This window comes from Vombatus ursinus, unplaced genomic scaffold, assembly GCF_900497805.2.
Source record: "Vombatus ursinus unplaced genomic scaffold, bare-nosed wombat genome assembly UNPS02010219.1, whole genome shotgun sequence".
In the NCBI taxonomy this organism is placed as follows: domain Eukaryota; kingdom Metazoa; phylum Chordata; class Mammalia; order Diprotodontia; family Vombatidae; genus Vombatus; species Vombatus ursinus.
Genome location: NW_020949997.1, coordinates 8,465,484 through 8,481,396, shown reverse-complemented (window position 1 = coordinate 8,481,396; position 15,913 = coordinate 8,465,484). Strand labels below are relative to the sequence as shown.

At 38.3% G+C, this 15,913-nt stretch overlaps 1 protein-coding gene and 1 pseudogene across 2 annotated transcripts in view; both read left to right on the top strand.

Moving 5' to 3' along the window:
* The first annotated feature begins 1,623 nt into the window (after positions 1 to 1,623).
* ANAPC1 (anaphase promoting complex subunit 1) overlaps positions 1,624 to 15,913 on the top strand; it is a 157,588-nt gene continuing 143,298 nt past the window's right edge. The window contains exons 1-7 of one of the 2 annotated variants that reach the window (XM_027853882.1): positions 1,624 to 1,898; positions 7,214 to 7,450; positions 8,387 to 8,548; positions 10,897 to 10,948; positions 11,155 to 11,255; positions 12,533 to 12,615; positions 15,337 to 15,410. In XM_027853882.1, the coding sequence (XP_027709683.1) occupies positions 7,238 to 7,450; positions 8,387 to 8,548; positions 10,897 to 10,948; positions 11,155 to 11,255; positions 12,533 to 12,615; positions 15,337 to 15,410 (685 nt within the window). In that variant the 5' untranslated portion in view covers positions 1,624 to 1,898; positions 7,214 to 7,237. Of the gene's footprint in view, positions 1,899 to 7,213; positions 7,507 to 8,386; positions 8,549 to 10,896; positions 10,949 to 11,154; positions 11,256 to 12,532; positions 12,616 to 15,336; positions 15,411 to 15,913 lie in introns of those variants that run through there. The other variant, XM_027853883.1, reaches the window with a different exon arrangement.
* On the top strand, positions 11,646 to 12,371 carry LOC114037078 (annotated as a pseudogene).

The following is a 15,913-nucleotide window of genomic DNA, read 5'->3' as shown; positions in this document are numbered from 1 at the left end:
GTGGCTGTGGCAATTTCTTAAAATAAAACAATGAAGTTTGCCACATTGATTGAACTCTTCCTTTCATAAAAGATTTCTCTGTAGCATGTGATGCTGTTTGATAACATTTTTCTCACAGTAGAACTTCTTTCAAAATTGGAGTCAATCCTCTCAACTGATGCTTTATCAACTAAGTTTATGTAAAATTCTTCAATATTGCTGTATCTTAGGTTCCGGAATAGGGCAGCCAGATAGGGAGAAGGAAGAAGAGTCACTGGAGTTGTTAAAGCACACACAACATTTATCAATTAAGTTTAAGACATATATGGGTGTGGTTTTCGGCTCCCCAAAACAATTACAATGGCAGCATTGAAGATCACTGATCACCTATCACCATAACAGATAAAATAATAGTGAAAAAGTATGAAATATTGTGATTATTAACAAAATGTGACACAGAAAACCAATGTAAGCATATGCTGTTGGAAAAGTGATACAGATAGACTTGCTGGATGCCGGGTTGCCACAAACCTTCAATTTGTAAAAATAAAACAAACAAAACAACCCAAAATAAAAAACCCCGCAAAATTCATACAACACAGATATAGAAAGTAGGGGTGTACTGGAAAATGTTTTTAACAACTAGCTTTTTGGAAAAAATACTCATTTAACACTTTAAAATTTACATTATTAAAATTTTCTATAGTCTAGAGATTAACAAAACAATAAATCAAGCCCTGATTTTCAGTTGGCCGATTTCTAGTTCTTTGCTCTCTGGAACTACTAGTTCTATCACACTACAGCCTCGAGGCAGAAAATAGTCCTAGAACTGGGTTTTGAAGAAAGCCAGGCACTGGTGACACAAAGAAATAAATACAATAGTCCCTATCTAGAAGCTTACATTCTACAAGAAGACAGAATCGGTCCACATAAAAGCATATACAAATTAAGTATATGGGGTAAGCGTAAGGTAATAGGAGGCATGGGGGGGAAGACATTTCATGGTGGGGGGGAGGGGATCAGGAAAGGAAAGATGCTGTTCTAGCTGAACTCTGAGGAGAAAAAAGGGAATTTCAGGGGCAGAGGTGAGGGAGGGAGGGCATTCCCTGGAAGGGGGGCGGGTGTACAGACAGCTTGTGCCAGGGAGACAGGACATGGCTTGCTGGGGTGAGGCCGGCTGGTTGGACCGAAGAGGGCTTGAAAGAGGGTGACATACAGTAAACCCGTAAAGGTTGAGTTGGAGCCGGTTTATGAAGGTCTTAAGACCTTCAAAAGAAGGCAAGCGATCACAACACCCCTCCCCGCCAAAAAAATGCAAAGAAGCAAAAAAGATACAAGGGCTTGCTTCCCAGCGTGGGGTGGAGTATCGCTTTCGCAATTTGCTTTTTCTTTCAGGGTCTGGGTGTGAGGACCAGGCCTCCAGCAGCCCGCCGAGGAGCCCCGGCCTGCGTGGCCCAGGTGTGACAGATTTGCCCCGCCCTCCTTCTCTCTCATTCGCTCGCTGGTTCCCTCCCGCTCTCTGCCTAGCAAGATCTAGGGGGCTCAAGACTCCCCGCTAAGGGCAAAGAGAGGGGCGGAGCCTCCTCCTCGGGCCCCGCCCCTCCCGGGAGCGGGGCATGACGGGACATCCAAGATGGCCGCGCCCATTTGAACCTCTCACCCGAGCCGCTCGCGCGCCCTCCCACTCGGTCTTCAGCCCTCCCGGATACGAGAGGCACCGCGTCGCCCTCCCGCCTTCTCCGCCACCGCCGCCGCTTCCTCCACAGCCTGGGAGGGAGAGGGGGGAGGGCATGAAAAGTTGCAGCGGCCGAGGAGTCACCGCCACGCATCGCTCCGCTTGCTCGATCCCGTCTTCGCCCCGGTCCCCGCGTCTCCGGGGAGCATCAGGGGCAGCGCCCGACGTTTCCTGGGTCACTCAGGTGGGCGCGCCCCCCAGAAGGTGCCGGGGCCACCTCTCCGCCAGGGCCGGCCTGGATGCTCCCCTGGCGCCTTCCCCTTCCTCCCGGTGCCCCGGGCTCGCCTCGGCGCTCCCGCCAGCCTCCTTTCACCCCGACGGCCGCGGCCCCGCCGTTTTCTTGGCTTCGGGCATGGGGGGCAACGGGTCTCCCGGAACAGGGGCTGCCTGGGCTGCCGGTGAGCGGGCTGGCCCCGCTTCGCCTCTTGAGGCAGCGAAGGCGCGTGTCGCCTGGCGGGGGAAGCCCAGGCCTTGCTCTAAATTGTTCTAAGTTTTGTTTGGGGGGAGGTGGATGTACAGGCAGGTGGCTCCCTAGGCTGCGTGCGTAGAGGTTCCAGTGGAGAAACTCGCAGCAACTATGCTTCCACCCACCCCCTCTTCAGGCGTGCCCCCCAGCGGTACCCTTCCCCTCCATATCCGCTCCCTCTCCCCATAGCTCTGGGCTCGGTCACAGGATCACAGAAATGCCGTATATAGATAAAGACAGGATATACATACTTACGTGCACATATCCTATTTGGCAAGAGTATTTTTTTAAGTTTTCAAGCACTATTCAATCAAACCAAACTGGCCTCAGCCAGACACCCCATCTCTTGCCTTCATGGCACATGTTGGTGTCTTCCCATCCCCTTTCCCTTCATGCACGGAAGGCTCTATCTCTTTCTCTCTCTCTCTCTCTCTCTCTCTCTGTCTAGTGAGAGAGAAACAAATCCGTAGATAGGTGTGTAAATGTGTACAAAGATATAAAGACAGATGTAACTCGGTATCTCTATTTCTTTATATCCCTTTCTTTCTCTGTCCTTACAACAACTCTCTGAGATGTTATCCCCATTTTAGAGATGGGGAAACAGAGGCTGAGTTTAGATGGTTTGCTAGTTAAGTGTGAGGTGAGACCTCCCTTAAACTCAGAGCTTTCTGACTACCATTGCTCCACTCAGCTGCCACCCAACACATTGACTCCAGTGCTGTTATCATGGAGCATGTTTCTCAGGTGCCTTTTTTTTTTTAAACTGAGTTCACTTAAGTCCTCAACATTTGAAGCCAAGCCTTCCAGACTTCAAGTCCAGTACTCTTCCCTCCTCCCCATGCTGCTTCATTGGATTGTAGTCTTGATGAAAAACTATGAGAAAGATGCTTTAATTTTTCCATTTCATTTCTAAATTTTTTTAAATAAATTTTTTTTTGTTTTGTTTTCTTTGTTTTGCTTTTTCTTAGTAAGGCAGTAAGGGTTAAGTGATTTGCCCATGGTCACACAGCTACTGAGTGTCAAGTGTCTGATGCTAGATTTGAACTCAGGTCCTCTTGACTCCAAGGCCAGAGCTGTATCCACTGTGCCACCTAGTTACCCCTTCAGTTCTAAATTTTGAAGTCTGAGGGTGTGTGTTAGTCTGATTTTTTCGAGGATATTTGAGAATTGAGGTAGCTTTGAGAACCAGTTCATCAGGTTACATCTTACTTAGATCAAATGTTTCCTTGGTAACACACATTAAAAAAACAAAGTTTCCCAGCGATTAATAAAAAAAGTAGGTTCTGTGATTTATAATCTGACTTATAATTGGTTTGTGATTTTACCACAGACAGTTCTTGAATTTATGATAATAGCTGACAGCTTTGTAGTGCTTTGAGGTCTGTAAAACACTTTAAAATACATCTCATTTGAACATGCAAGTTTTTTTAATGGAGAAACACTTTTCAGTGGAATTGAAAATGTCCATGTTGTTTCTTTGTATTGTGTGGGGTTTTTTTTCCCCCAAATCTCTAAATGTTTTATTTAGAGGGTGAGGATTGTTTAGTACCCTAGTATCAGTATACAGTACCTTATTGATAATGTGATAAGAATGAATGTTTTAACTTTGGTGCTGAGTAGACTAATGGTTTTGTCCACTTTGTACCTTATTCTAGTGTGATCACAAGACTACTTATAACTTTGACTCATGCCAAATTTCATTTAAATACATTAAAATATAGAAGATAGGCCCATTTGAAAATGTATCTACCTATCTGCTGCCCCCTTTTTTTTATTATAGGGTCCTAACTTTAGAGCTGGAAGAGATCTAAACCAGGGATTCTTAAGCTAGGGTCTGTAAATTTGTTTTTTTTTTTAATATTTTGTTTACTGTTTCAGTATAACTGGTTTCCTCTATAAGCCTATGTGTCTTAGTTTATGCATTTAAAATCATTCTGAGAAGGGGGTCCATAGATGTCATCAGTCTGCCAAGGGTGTCTATGACATTAGAAAACAAACAAACCCTGATCTAGTCTAAGCTCCTCAGGGACTAAATCAGAAATAAAATTTAAGAGGTGTTACTAAATTTCATCAGTTCATTCAACTCCATAACAAGTTATAATAAAATAGATTTAGTTAAAATGTAAAACTCGGGGAATTCCTGGTATGGAAATTCCCTCTACTAGTGCAGAAAGGCAATTTTTCTGTAATTCACTACTTGTAATTTGTTTATGGTCACACATATGTGATCATTTGAGATCATGAAGTGCTCTGCACACCTTAAACCTTATAAAAATATGAGATATTTGATGTAGCCAAGCTTCATTTTCCAGATTTTGTCACCCTTCTGCAGCTGCCTTTTCCCTCTACCCTGCAGCTCCCATTCTCTCCTGTTAGGCAGTTCTTTCTGAAATATGAGGAGGGACCCACACCAGCCATCCTTCATTTTCTGTAGGCACCATCATGCCTCCCACTTGTGTACCCTCTTCACCTGCTTGTTAGCTCTTTATTATGTGTTATTGTCCGTTAGAATGTAAACTCCCTGAGGACAGGAACTGTCCTTTTTGCTTGTATTCCTATCCCTAGCAGCCATGATAAATGTGTTGACTTTTATGTCAGAGGCAAGATTTGGATCTATGACTACTTTTTTTTTTTTTTTTTTAGAGGCAGTGGGGTTACTTGACTTGCCCAGGGTCACACAGCTAGTAAATATCAAGTGTCTGAGGTCAGATTTGAACTTAGGTCCTCCTGACTCTAGGGCCGTTGCTCTATCCACTGAGCCACCTAGCTGCCCAGAGGCTACTTCTTTATCTACTATGGCTTGCTGCCTCTTAGTTTGTGTATGTAGATAATTTACAGTTATCCTTCCACATCCTGGGGTGAGGGGCACTCCCACCCCCAATCTGGAAAGTTCATGTAAAACTTTTTGGCCCTCTCTTTGTACCACAGAAGAAGAATTATTACAATATTAAAAGACAAAATATGTTGATATTATACAATACTATACATATATTTTATGCATTTCTGAGTTTCTAAATTTTTTCTGTCGTCTGCTGACTTTCTATTATCACCTGTAGCTTCTGCAAAACTCCCCCAGACGTCCCATTTAATTTCTTATGCTGACCCACGATATATCAAAACCGAAATGGAGAAAGTTGCAATGGGGAAGGGGTAATTGTACTTTGAATTGAGAATTTGGTATTATCTTAATTTAGAGGATGTTATTTGGTTCTCTGTGTAGTACAATATATTGGCTGAGGGACAAATGGCCTAAACATTTTTTGTGGGATTGTCAAGGCGGTTACTTAGTGGTTGTCAAAATCTTGTTTGTATTGTGCATAGTAAACTCTGAATTATCTGCATAATACATTTTACATACCACATTTTTAGTGGCTCCCTGTCGTTTTTTTTTTCCTACCCTCACTTGGTGTGTATTTATGGAATGCAATTTAACTTAATGTTGGATTCATGTTGCTGGTGTTGGGCAGGAGTCACCCATCTTATGGACTATACAATATCAAAATTTGATTTGACTCAGTCAGAAACTGAATTAAAATATGCTACAATTGACTGTTCTAATAAAGAAAAATTAGGAACATAAATTTGTTGCAAACAAAATCACTTTCTAAACCTAGCTTAAGTGATTTTAAAATTAGCACTTGTTTTAAGTTAACTGTGCTTTGGTTCCCTACCCTTCATGCAGGTAGAGAATTGACTGTAGTAGTGTATCTAAGTGAGATTGCTATCTGTATAAAGGTAAATTTTATCAAAAGCTTTTGTGGTCAATTTGATAGCATTAATTCCTCTATCCTTAGGGAAGGGGACAAATCTAGCACAGCTGAATTATATTTGAATGTCAGCAGATTACTTGATACTTAAATCATTCTTTTTTTAGAAAATTTTTTTTTATTTTTAGGCAATTGGGGTTAAGTGACTTGCCTAGGGTCACACAGCTAGTAAGTGTCAAGTGTTTGGTCTGAGGCTGAATTTGAACTCAGGTCCCCCTGACTTCAGGGCTGGTGCTATATCCACTGTGCCACCTAGCTGACCCCTTAAATCATTCTGATGAAACAGTTTAGTCATCTGGAAGCTGTAGTTTTTTGTCTATCTCGTGGCAATTCTCAACAAATCACCAGTCACATTTTTTGTGCAGATAAAGTTAGCATGTGGTCTCATAGCTGTGGTATTTAAATATATTCTACATATCATGTAAAATTATAAACCCCAGAGCCAAAATGAGGCTGTGTATGTGTAGAAGAATACTGTGCTTGAATTTAGAAGATCTAGGTTCAAATTTAGACTTTGCCACTTAATAACTTGTGCCTATGGCACAAATCATTTCAATCTCAACCTGTTTCCTTATTTGTAATATGTATAGTGATACTACCTATAAAGGTGCTTTGAGGAAATTATTCCATAGCCTTTAAGTGCCTTATAAATGTGAGCTATTCTAGAAGAGCTTTTATAAAACCTTTTCAATTTAATGGAACCATAAAGCAGAGCAAAAAGTCCCTTAGCCTAGTGAATAAAGGGGCCGGCCAGCGTTGCAGTCTGGGAGACCTGGATTCAAACCCTCTCTTTGACATATGCTGTGAGACCACAAGTAAGTCACTAAACCTTCAAGTGTCCCAAGTACTCTTAAGACAGGAAAGTAAAGATGAGTTTCTCATCTCTACCAATGCAGGGAATTTCCATTCTAGGAGTTTCCACACTGATAAGATCAAGACAATCCATACTACATGTTTGTCTAGGCTAGAACTGTGTACCAATTAATTGCTCTTTCAGTTCAAAGAAAGCGCTGGGCTAGGGGTCCTGAGATGGGGGTTCTAGTCTTTGCTACTGTAGAAAAGTCAGTCTCTGGACCTGGCTTTCTTTAATATGTAAAGAATCAGTAAGTTACCTTTTAGAAGATTATGAGAATCAGATGTATCTAAATGTGACACATACACACAATTATGATCCATGCTCAAGTAAGTATTCTGCATAATTTTTATAGTATTTTTGTTTAGCTTTGATTCTAAAAATTGACTGATATATCTTTTCTTTTAATGCAGAAATAATGTTGATATTTGGAACCCATGTCGAACATCTATGAAGAGAAGGTAACGATGATTGCAGCAGGGGATTTGCAGGAGTTTGTTCCTTTTGGCCGTGACCACTGCAAGCACCACCCTAATGCGCTGAATCTTCAACTTCGGCAGCTGCAGCCTGCATCTGAGCTGTGGTCTTCTGATGGAGCTGCTGGTTTGGTGGGATCCCTTCAGGAGGTTACAATCCATGAAAAACAGAAGGTTCTATTAAATTTCCAGTTATATTTTGGAAAACTAGAATAATATAATTACCCAAGGTAACCTGCATGCAAACTGAGAAATGACATGCAATTTCTAGGACAGAAGTTATTAGATCTGGTGATAGACATTTTATTAAGAAATAGGAGATTAAAAACCTCCCTTAGATCAGGAGTTCTTAATCTGAGGTTTCTGAACTTGTTTTAAAAATTTGTCATAAATACGTTAGTTTCCTTTTGTAACACTATATTTTGCTTTGTTCATTTAAAAACATTTTGAGAAGGGGTCCATATTTTTCATGAGACTGCCAAGAGAGATCCATGACACAAAACAGGTTAAGAACTCCAGACTTAATCTTTTTTTCTATTTGTATCCCAGAGGTCAAACATCTCCATATTTTGGTTGGTTATGATTGTGCTTTTCACTGAGTCATATTCAGTTGATTATCATCTAAACTCACTAATGCACACTCATCCAGCAAAAATTTGAGATACGTTATGTAGTATCATACTTATTATTTATGGGAAATGGAGGAAAAATTGTATGTGATCTTAGCTGTCAAAGATCTTAAACTTTATTAAAAGAGACAAGAAAAATGTCAACATCAATACATATAAATTATTTTTCTGCATTTTACCTGCTTGTTGTTTCTGGTCTCAGAGATGAGTCTGGCAGTATTTTTTGCATATTCATATTTTCTGTTTAGCTTAGTATTTGTAGAATCTTAAATTCCTGCTCATAACGTTTCTTGTATGGTATAACTGAAATATTAGGTTCCATGTCCATAATTTTTGCCTTTCTTGCTAAGAATTCTGTGGTAGTTTATAGTAGTTAGTCTTAAGAATATTTTTACTCTGTTAATTACTGAGTCAAGTGGGACAGATTTTTAAAGGTAGTATTTGAGAAGAATGTATAACCATTGTCTCAATCTCTTTTCAGGAAAGCTGGCATTTAAGGAAAGGTATAAGTGATATTGGTGAAGAGGTAGAATATGATGAAGAATTGTATGTGGCTGGTAATATGGTCATCTGGAGCAAAGGAAGTAAAAGTCAGGCTTCTGCTGTTTATAAAGCTTTTACAGTGGATAGTCCTGTTCTTCAGGTTAGAAATTATTTAAGTTTTATCATTTGAATGACAATATATTGCTTAAACCCTCCCTCAGTACATTTTAAATTTTCTTCATATTCATGTAACAGTAGTAATACAAAATGTAGAGGACATGATATTTTATATAGTTTAGGAATTCTAGCAGCTATTAATTTTAATGTGTGCTAAAGATAAAAGATTATATTATTTTGTTTTATATTATGTCTTGTTTATACTTCTTTTTGTGTGTTTATAGAGGATATAAATTATTTTCAAAGGTTCTGGTCTTTAACTTTTTTTTTCTCTTTTTGATAAAATTTTAAAGGGACTTCCAGAATTATAAAAGATAAGCATTGATCTTGGGGTTAAAAATATGGTTTAATCTGTGGAGATGCTTTATCTTTTTATCATACCACATAATATCTTTTCAGATTGTAATTTGATGACAGGATTCTTGTGATTCTCTTGTTTAGCTCTGCAGATTTCAGGAGACCTGGATTCACGTCTTATTTTTGACTGGGACTAGCTTTGAGATCTTAAGCACTTTTCTGGGTATCAGTTCTTAATCTGCAGAATGAAGAGGCTGGACTAGATAATTGTGAAGTCTTTTCGCAGCTCTAAAATCTTGTGGGCCTGTAAAGTTTCTTTCTTTGGAATTGAGCTTAACTCAGTAGGTTAGAGGGAAGTTAGGTGGCGCCATAGTGCAGAATGCCAGGCCTGAAATCAGGAACACTCATCTTTCTGAGTTCAAATGCCACCTCAGACACTTCCTAGCTGTGTGACCCTGGGCAAGTCACTTAATCCTGTTTGCCTCAGTTTCCTCATCTGTAAAATGAACCAGAGAAGGGAATGGCAAACCATTCCAGTATCTTTGCCAAGAAAAATCTAAATGGGGTCATGAAAAGTTGGACATGACTGACCAACAACAATAGTAGATTAGTGTTGGGCTTAGAATTGAGAAAACCTGGATTTTATTCCCACCTCTAATGTTTATTAGCTCTGTGACCTTGGGCAGGTCACTTGACCAGAATATGCCTTAGTCAGTTTCCTAGGATGTATCTTTTATAAGTTATAGATGGGTTGCTATCTGTATTGGTGGAGGGAGTTTGTTCCCATTAGTTTTTTCTATTGTTAAATGGAGATAATAATAGCACCTGCCTTGCAGGGTTGTTGTGAGGATCAAATGAACTAATATTTATAAGAAGTTTTTAGAACAGTGCTTGGAACAGAGTAGGCATTGTATAAATGCTTATTCCTTTCCTTCTCTCTTTCATTAACACTCTTTTGCAAATATAGTTATGTGTTCTTGTAGCATTCATTTCTATCAAGCCTCGCTTTACCTATTTTTTTCCTTGCTTTCCCTAGTGATGATCAATATGATTTTCTTATATTTATTTATTTATTGAGTGGACCCATGATTGTATTGATTTGGAGAGGTCTAGATTGGACAGGTCTCCTCTCTGTGCAGATCAGCATTTTCTGCAGTGTAAGCATGTAGGCTTTAGACAATCTCCTGGGCACTAGATTGCTGTGACTTCTCTTGGTCACCCAGCCAGCAAGTGTCTAGAGGCCAGATGTTCACCTAATCTCTCTGATCCCGTGGCAAGCTGTCGATCCACTGTGCCATATGTTGTATTGCTTTTTTTTTTTCCTCTTTGTTTTTTAAGAAAGAAAACCAACTTGCCTATAGCTGGAGAGGTGATGGATTCAAAATGCATTTTTTTGGACATGGTCATTATAGGAAATAGTCTTGTTGGATGATCCATATTGGTTATAAGGCTTTTTTTTTCTTTTTAAAAAAAATTGTTTCCTGGGGCAGGCAGGTGGAGAGGGATAAATTAATTATTTTTTAAAAAGAAAAGGAGGCAGCACTTTCCATTAATTATTGCTTTGAACATCCCAAACATTGTCTTTGGGAACTGAAAAGTCATATAAGAATATTTCTTTTTTTTTTTCTTTTTGCTAGGCAGTGGGGTTAAGTGACTTGCCCAGGGTCACACAGCTAGTACGTGTCAAGTGTCTGAGGCTGGATTCGAACTCAGGTCTTCGTGACTCTAGGGCCAGTGCTCTATCCACTGCGCCACCTAGTTGCCCCAAGAATATTTCTTGTCAGTGTACTTATTGTGATTTCTAGGATCTTAATTAGGGCACAGATGCATAGACTCTAAGATAAAGATTTGTTTTGGGGATAAAATAGAGATAATAAAATTTCATCTTGAATGATTGTACGGGAGAGGTTTTTTTTTTAAAATTTACAAATGAAAGTCTTAATGGCTTTTGTTGTTGGGAGGGAAGGAAAAAATTTCCCAAATACCAGTTTCTTTTTTTTTTTTTTTTTGTAAACATGCTTGTTTTAATTTTAGGCACTGTGGTGTGACTTCATTATATCACAGGATAAATCTGAAAAAGATGACAGTAAGTTTCCTTTTTTCAAACTTTATTTTATCTTGGGCAAAATTCTGTCATCTATTTAATTATTTATACAAATTCTTTTCTGCCTAAATTAATTTGTAATTTTTCACTTGTAACACAACTGTTTGTAGATTGAAAAGAATCTAGTTATGGGGACTAAAGTACAAAAAAAAGTTTATAAGTAACCTTTATGTTTTCTTTGATTTCAGATAGCAATGAAGTAGAAAAATGCATATGCATATTACAAAGTTCTTGCATAAATGTGCATAGTATGGAGGGGAAGGATTATATAGCTTCCTTACCTTTTCAGGTAAATTTGTTTAAAGCTTTCATCTTTTTGCATATGTTTTCAGTTTGTGGATAGTCTTATGGTAAACTATTGCGTACTAGCAGTCAGCATTATAAATACTGATCTTGTGAGAATAATGTTATTTTAAACAAAATTACTAAATGATAGATTATATTCCATTTACTTAAGGTTTGTTCATCCATTATGAGGAAAAAAGTTAGTGTAGTGAATTTAAAAATATTAAATCATAGTTATACTTTAGTCTAAGTCGTTTTGGTTAAAGTTGAATGAATTGTTGATTATATTTTTTCATTTCTTATTGAGCAATTACAGATTAACAATAGTAATAGTAATGAGATTAAAATAAACATTCTTGAATGTAAAACATTTGTCAGTTTAGATCAGGTTGATAAATTTTGATTATATTAAGGAATTATACAGCTGTAAAGTTACCTGTTTATCCTGTGTCTCCTTTCTGTACTTTGTTAGATGGTACTCTTTTCTGATACCTCATGTTGTTCTGAAAGTTTGGCATAGTTTTCTATTTTGAGTCTTGATTTTAGTTATGAGATTTTGAGAGTATAAGTACCATCTCATCCTTAGGGTAGCTAAATTAAAAGATTTATAGAAATGGCTCTCTCTTTTTCTGTGGGCACTTCCCGTGGAGGGGCTGCTATCTCTTCGCCGCGCTATGCCTGCCCTCAGACCCCTTGTAAAGCCTAAAATCATCAAGAAGCAGACCATGAAGTTCATCTGGCACCTGTCCGACAGATATGCCAAGATCAAGAGAAACTGACGTAAACCAAGATGCATTGACAACAGGGTGCGAAGACGATTCAGGGACCAAATCTTGATGCCCAATATTGGTTACGGAAGCAATAAGAAGACAAAACACGTTACCAAGAGGATTCAGAACGTTTTTGGTACACAATGTCAAAGAGCTAGAAGTGCTTCTGATGTGCAACAAATCTTACTGTGCCGAAATTGCTCACAATGTGTCCTCCAAGAATTGGAAGGTCATTGTTGAGAGAGCGGCTCAGCTAGCCATCAAAATTACCAATCCAAATGCTAGACTGAGAAGTGGAGAAAATGAGTAAACTACTTTGCCATTTTTATTTGTGTTAAATAAAGCTTCCAATTACTACCAAAAAAAATATAGAAATGATGTAGTTCCTTTGTTGTGTCCTTAATGAGTAGGGGAAAAAAACCCAACTCTTATACATTGTTAGAACCCCAAGATTATTTTGTTAATGTAATGCTTTAAGTCTTTTTTTCCTCCTTTCCCTCCCAACTGATAGGTGGCAAATGTTTGGCCCACCAAATACGGTTTATTGTTTGAACGACTCAGTTCTGCACATGAAGTACCTCCAAGTCCACCCAGGTATTCATTGAAGAATTTCACCTTGACTTTTTTTATTGACTTTTTTTATTGACTATTATAAAGCAAAATTTCTTAAAAAGCAAATGTTTAGGGGAGACCATTTACAGATAGCGTACATTTATTGACCATTCCTTTCATTTGACACTTAATCATTTACTGCTTTGTGTTATTATTTAACTGTGTCTGTGTCTTTTCTCCCTGATTACATTGTAAACTCTTTGAGAGCAAGGGTATATAACACCTAGTAAAATACTATGCACATAGTAGGTGCTTAGTAAGTTGCTTTTTTTTCCCCCAAGACTAGGTCTCCTTATTTTACCCAGGCTAAAAGTATAGTGGCCACCCATGAGCCCAATACTAAAACTGATTAGCTTAGAAACTTTATCCTGCTCTATTTTACTAACCTTTGGCAATTTGCCCCTCCTTAGGCATCCTGGTAGTTCTCTATTCCTGGTACTAACCGTATTGGTGCCAGACTTAGTGCACACACCTGCTTAGCTTTAGCCCTACTATCGCTCAGCACTCCTGAGCTCAGGTGATCCATCAGCCTCTCTAGCTTTAGGGATTGCAGGCATGAGCCATCACACTTGGCTCAGCAATTTATTTTTCATTAATTAAGGATTTTTGAGCTTTTGCAAGGGAGTAGACAAAGAAAGTGGTTGAAAGTTTACTTTAAACTGTAAAACCCTAAAGATTTCTCATTTAGCTAAATGGGGTGTGTGTGTGTGTGTGTGTGTGTGTACTTCCTTCTGAGAACATACATTTTAAACCTGTTAATATTTTGATTAGTACAGAGAAGTTGCGCACAGAAATTATGTTTTTAATTTCAGTTTTAGTGGGAGCAATTTCACTGAGGGATTTCAGTAGGATAAAGGACCTTTATCCCATTTATTAATTTCCTTTTGAATTGTGGTGACTGGAGTGCTTACTGGGCCATGTTCAATTCAACTTAACAAACATTAAGTACTGGCTGTCTCTAAAGCAGAGTCAATAAGGTGGGGTAGATAGAAGGCCAGCCTAGCAGTAAGAAAAACAGGGGCTCAATTACTGCTTTTGCTGTGACAGTGAACAAGTCATGTAACCTTTGATTGCCCAGGCACTTCTCTAAGACTGTAGATTGTAGGCATTGAAGGGACCATCAGGAGTTCCCTTCCTGATGGAATCACAGGCCTGAACAGCGCCCAAAATATGCTTCTGGGACTATGAAGATTGGAAGGGGCTGGGCATGGGTGATAGTAGACTAGAAAAAAAGTTATAGTAACCAGGGTAGAAGCACTAGAAAAGGTAAAGGAAAATTGACTTTTGGCCAAAAGTTGGCTTTTGTAACCATGTTCTTTTTTAAAAAAATACATTTTTATTGATCATTTTTACGTTACATATATTTTGCCTTGCATTCCTTTCCCATGTCCTCCCTTATAACAGAATTTTTTTTAAAGGAAAAAAAAGAAGAGAAAAATCAGTAAAACTGTTCAATACATTAAAAAAAAAATCTGACATAGGCAGTATTTCACATCCAGGAACCTTCTCTCTCCCACCCTTCACTTCTGTACAGAGTGGGGGGGAAGTTGTTTTTTCATATCTCTATTTGGGGCCAGCCTTATTTTTTGTGATTTTGTAGTGATCATTTTCTTATTTTAAAATGTTTTTATTGAAATCTTTTGTTTTTTACAATGGTTTTTCTCAGTATTCCTCCCTTTCCCCCTCCCAGAGAGCTGTCCCATATAACAAATAGTATTTATTAAATATAAAAAAAGAAGAGGAAGAGATCAGCACAGGCTATCAATACATTGAAAAAGTTTGAAAACGTGTGCAGTGAGCAGCACCTGTGGACTTCCTATCTCTGAGAAGGGGTTGATTGGGTCCATCCTTTCATATTTCTTCTTTGGAGCCATGCCTGTTCTTTGTAATTTTGCAACATTCACTTTTTTTTTTGTCTGTGTGATTCTTTCTAGTTACATTGTTGTCATTGTGTATATTGTTTTTTTGGCCCCGCTTACTTCAGTCTGCATCAGTGCATATATATCTTTCCGTAGTTCTCGGTATTTATCACATTCATCATTATTTACAGCACAGTAATTTTCCATTATGTTCATGTACCACAGTAATTTTCCATTGTGTGCATGTGCTACTGCTATTCCCCAGTTGATGGGTATCTACTTTGTTTCTGATTCTTTGCCATCACAAAAGGTACTGCTATAAATATTTTGGTGTATATGGTAACTTTCTTCATGTCAATGGCCACTTTGGGGTATAAGCCCAGTAATAGAATCTTTAGGTCAGAGAGTATGGACATTTTAGTCACTTAATTTACTTAATTCCAAATTGCTTTCTAAAATGGTTGAACCATTTCACAGTCCTACCAGCAATAGTATACCTGTCTTTCCACATCCCTTCTAACATTGATTATTTCCATCTTTTTTCATCTTTGCCGATTTGCTGGGTATGAGGTAAAATCTCGGGGTTGATTTGACTTGCATTTCTCTTCTTGTAAGTAACTTGGAGCATTCTCTCATGTGGTGATTAATATGTGTTTATTCTTTTGGGAACTGTTCATATCCTTTGACCACTTACCTATTGGGGAATTTGAGCCTTATAATTCCGATTGATCTTATAATTTAAAGCTGTCTTTTACAAGGAAAAAGTGTATGTATTATCTGATAATATAGTTATATTTGTTTTAGTGCTCATTTCATTTAATTTTCTTACTTTTTTTTTTGCTAGAGAACCTTTACCAACTATGTTTAGTATGCTGCATCCACTAGATGAAATAACTCCTCTTGTTTGTAAATCTGGAGGTAAGTGGATTTTGTGGCTGTACCTGGAGTTAAGGATGACTCATTAAAACTATAGTAATGTACATAAAAACCTGTTTTTTAAAATATGTTAAAGCAGTCATGTTTAGGTGATATAGTACTGGACATGTACTTAAGTGCTTTGAAATTTTAGTGTGCTTGCTTACACAGGTATTGATTACAGTTTCCCCAGACTTTAATAGATGGTTTCTTGAGCTTTTAAAAGGGCCAGAACTGTTTTATCACCTTGTGGCCAGCTTTCTGGGGACATCTCTGAATTTAGCTAATCTAATTAGACTGTGTTTGCTTGGTAAGAACTACAATTTTTTCAACTTCTGTCTGATCCTTGGAGAGCCTAGAGTTCTCTTCATCCCCAGTAAGGCATCAGAGCATGACTATTGTCAAAGATTAAATACTATTAAAATATTAATTTTTTTAATCTATGATTAGACCCTTCCTCATGAAGAAATCATGAATGTTAATGATTTGGTTGGTTACTAAACCTA